At 53.0% G+C, this 3,992-nt stretch overlaps 1 protein-coding gene across 1 annotated transcript; it reads left to right on the top strand.

Moving 5' to 3' along the window:
• The first annotated feature begins 650 nt into the window (after positions 1-650).
• On the top strand, positions 651-3,004 carry LOC124681852 (BAHD acyltransferase DCR-like). Its single transcript, XM_047216636.1, has 2 exons — positions 651-1,103; positions 1,854-3,004. Exons 1-2 carry the CDS (start codon positions 651-653, stop codon positions 2,742-2,744), a joined length of 1,344 nt encoding a protein of 447 aa, XP_047072592.1. The 3' UTR covers positions 2,745-3,004.
• The last annotated feature ends 988 nt before the right edge of the window (positions 3,005-3,992 follow it).

The raw sequence follows: 3,992 nt of genomic DNA, 5'->3' as shown, positions 1-3,992 counted from the left end.
CAACACCATATGCACAAAATGAAAAATATAGACTATCGTTGAAACATAAATGCTACATCTGGGGGATATTTTTTACGGGATTAACTTACGGGAGGACGTTGGCGTAGTGGATTTGTTGCAGATCAGTTATGTCTGATATCAGGCCGGTGATGCCTCCACAGATCTACACCTCGGCCTGTAAGAAAATTACGTAAGATTATTCCCATAAGTGTTGTGTTATTGATCGTTGAAAATATGTCTGAGACGCACTCTCTCCCATCTCAATGACAAAGAAGGTCGTGGCAATGATAAGGTGTAAGAGTGTTTTCAAATTTTTTTGCCAGAAGGTGAATTTGCGCTAGGAGATGTGGTGTGTGCATGGTTCCGGGTGGCTTGGAGCGCGGTGGCCGTCGCTTAATTAGCTAGACGTATCAAGGCCGCCATTAATGTCCCACCTCCCTCCCAACGGCCATCGCCTTCGTCCTCCCTTTCTCCATCAAGCTGAGGGCATGAGACATTCAAGGCCTGCTCGATCTGCCTCCTCCATCAATGCCCCCACCTCCACCTCTCCCTAGCCTCCTTTATATCACTCACCTAGCTTCCCCACTCCACTCACACTCCACTGTTCGACACTCGCAGCTCACGTCGCAGATTAAGTAACCAAACAAATAATGGCCGTGGAGAACGGGGCTGCCGCCATGGCCGTCACGGTCACCGGCACCCGCACGGTGGCGCCGGCCAAGACCAAGGTCACCCTCGCCACCTTCGACCTCCCCTACATCACCTTCTACTACAACCAGAAGCTGCTCCTCTACCGCCTCGCCCCCGGCGCCGGCGACTTCCAGGACGTCACGGCCCGCATGGCCGACGCGCTCGGGGACGCGCTCGCCTACTTCTACCCGCTCGCCGGCCGGATCCGCCAGGAGAAGGGCGACGGCGGCGCGCTGTACGTGGACGGAGAGGAGGGCGCGGAGGTCGTCGAGGCCGCCGCCGAGGGCGTCTCCGTCGACGAGCTCGCCGGCGAGGCCTGCGGCGAGGAGGCGGAGAGGCTCATGCAGCAGCTCATTCCCTACACCGGCGTCATGAACCTTGAGGGGCTTCACCGCCCGCTGCTCGCGGTCCAGGTATGTCTGATCTCTGATGTATGCACTTGAACCAAGATCTCTTTGTGTACTTCGGATATATTACAAATTGTGAAACTAGAAGCACACCTATACACTGCAAGGTCACTTTTTTTTACGGTTTGACTAGTTCTTGGTATCCAGAGTCGTTAGATTTGTATCGTGATTTGCTACAAATAGACTTAAGAAGTACACTATAAGTTGCAGGTGAGTTGCAATGAGTTTTTCTCAGTTTTATGTGGGTCTCAACGGAGAAGAAGTGTCTCTAACCGTATTGGCTCGATTCTTTTTAATAGAAAGGACAAACATTGGCTACTTGGAACGAATGGTATTGTCAGTGTGTCACCCATTTCTCACCGACACGTGGGTTCTGCGGCCACATTGTCATTGCTGGCATAATTAGCTGGGGTATACTCCTATTAATAAATACACCTACAAACTTCAGATCCATTAATCCAGCTCATTTCCAAGTTGTGCATTGCAAAATGCAAATATAGGGCTACATTCTGACGCGGATACACGGTTATGCCAAATTATGAACCAACGAACTAGTACGGCCAGCATTACTGATAAATTGGACATTGCACGTACGCCCACTAATTTCGAAAGCTAGCTATAGAGCTACTGAGTTTAGTTTCCTGCAAAATTACCCGTTCTCTATTCAGTTTAAATTTTGGCATTCTCTTTAAAAGTTTCAGTTTAAATTCCGCAAATTGAAAGTAGTGTTGGCGAATAAGGATTTGCATGTCGCAGTTCACCAAGCTCAAGGACGGCCTCGCCGTGGGCTGCGCCTTCAACCACGCAGTGCTGGACGGCACCGCCACGTGGCACTTCATGACCTCCTGGGCGGAGCTCAGCCGCGGCGCCGCCGCCCCCTCGGTGCTCCCCGTCCACAACCGGTCCATGGCGCGCTCCGTCCGCGTCGGCCTCACCCTGCCGGCCTCCGCCGAGGCCCACGAGGCGACGGACCCCAACGGGCCAAAGAAGCCGCTGGTGGCCCGCGTCTTCGCCTTCCCGGAGGACGCCGTGGCGCGCATCAAGGCCGCCGCCAACGCCGTGCTCCCCCCCGGCGCCAAGCCCTTCTCCACCTTCCAGTCCCTGGGCGCCCACATCTGGCGTGCCGTCTCCCGCGCGCGGGGGCTGGGCCCCGCCGACATCACCGTCTTCGCGGTCTTCGCCGACTGCCGCGCCCGCCTCGACCCGCCGGTGCCCGCGGCATACTTCGGGAACCTCATCCAGGCGGTGTTCACGGGCGTCCCCGCGGGGATGCTCCTGGGCGGGCCGCCGGAGCTGGCGGCCGGGATGCTGCAGAAGGCCATCGACGAGCACGACGCGGCCGCCGTCACGCGGAGGCTGGACGAGTACGAGGCGGCGCCCAAGCTCTTCCACTACAGCGACGCCGGGCCCAACTGCGTGGCCGTGGGCAGCTCGCCGCGTTTCAAAGTGTACGACGTCGACTTCGGCTTCGGCAGGCCCGACCGCGTCCGCAGCGGCGGGAACAACAAGTTCGACGGGATGGTGTACCTCTACCCCGGCCGCGGCGGCGTCAACGGCGGCGGCATCGACGTGGAGCTGGCGCTGCAGCCGGAGCCCATGCAGAACCTCGAGAAGGACGACCAATTCCTGCAGGTCGCCGCCGCCTGATCGGGCCGACCTGCGCGTCGCTGCTGCCTGCTGCATTAATTAGTGAGCTTGATTAAGTAAGCGAGAGTTTGAGATTTATATGTTGCTTTGCCTATGTATGTACGCAACGTACGCAGGTGATGTGTGTGTGCCCTAGCCTAGCAAGCTTCGTTATTTCGGTCGTTATCGTTACTAGCGTGTGTTGATTTGCTCCACTTGAATAAGGAAAGGATCGATTAGTTTGTGTAAGCCACGATCCTCCTGGTCATGTAATGTGTATTGTAAGCATCCAACTGGATTTACATATTTGGTTACACATACTCGGCCATCACTTCACTTCAAATGTGCATTTTTTTTCCTTTTTTTTTTGAGAGGATTTTTTTTTTTTTGAAAGCGATGTATTCACGAAATCACCACTTCGATTCTAATGTGCGTTTTTCTTATTTTCTGAAAGCGATGTATTCACGAAATCATCACTTTCGCTTCAAATGTTGTCTTATAGTGTGCATTCATGAAATCCACATAGCACCTTCCCCATGGTGTCAACGAGTATGATATAGAGAGTATACCATAGAGGGTCGAGAGGGTGTGTACCCGGATGCACGGTTTATCTAGGTTTTGAGATCCACAACAGTGGTGGATCTTAACTCATGCTATAATTCATTATAAGACAACAATGAGTGGGCTTACAATGATAAGATGGTTCTTCCTTTGGGCTAGCCAGGACCCGGCTTATAGACTACGTCAGGCCGATGATTTACATGGTATCCTAAGTAAGTAAGGTGTAGAGTCCCAAGCAGATACGCAATCCAAGTTAATGTGCTTAAAGTCTTCAGTCATTTGTCATGAACTTGTTTCTAAAGTTTAATAAAGCCGCCAATTTCCCGTTGATACGTCTCCAACGTACCTATAATTTCTGATGTTCCATGCTTGTTTTATGACAATACTTACATGTTTTGCTTGCACTTTATAATGTTTTTATGCATTTTCCGGAACTAACCTATTAACAAGATGCCGAAGTGCCAGTTCCAGTATTCTGCTGTTTTTGGTTCCAGAAAGGCTGTTCGGGCAATATTCTCGGAATTCGACGAAACGAAGACCCAACATCTTATTTTCCCGGAAGCATCCAAAACACCGAAGGAGAGTCGGAGAGGGGCCAGGGGCCACCACACAACATGGCGGCGCGGCCCCGGGCCTCGGCCGCGCCGGCCTACTGTGAGGGGGGCCCAGGCACCCTCCGACTCCGTCTCTTCGCCTATATAAGCCCTT

This window comes from Lolium rigidum, chromosome 1, assembly GCF_022539505.1.
Source record: "Lolium rigidum isolate FL_2022 chromosome 1, APGP_CSIRO_Lrig_0.1, whole genome shotgun sequence".
Lineage (NCBI taxonomy): Eukaryota > Viridiplantae > Streptophyta > Magnoliopsida > Poales > Poaceae > Lolium > Lolium rigidum.
Note: the sequence above shows the minus strand (reverse complement) of the source record. Positions and strands in the feature narration are given on the sequence as shown.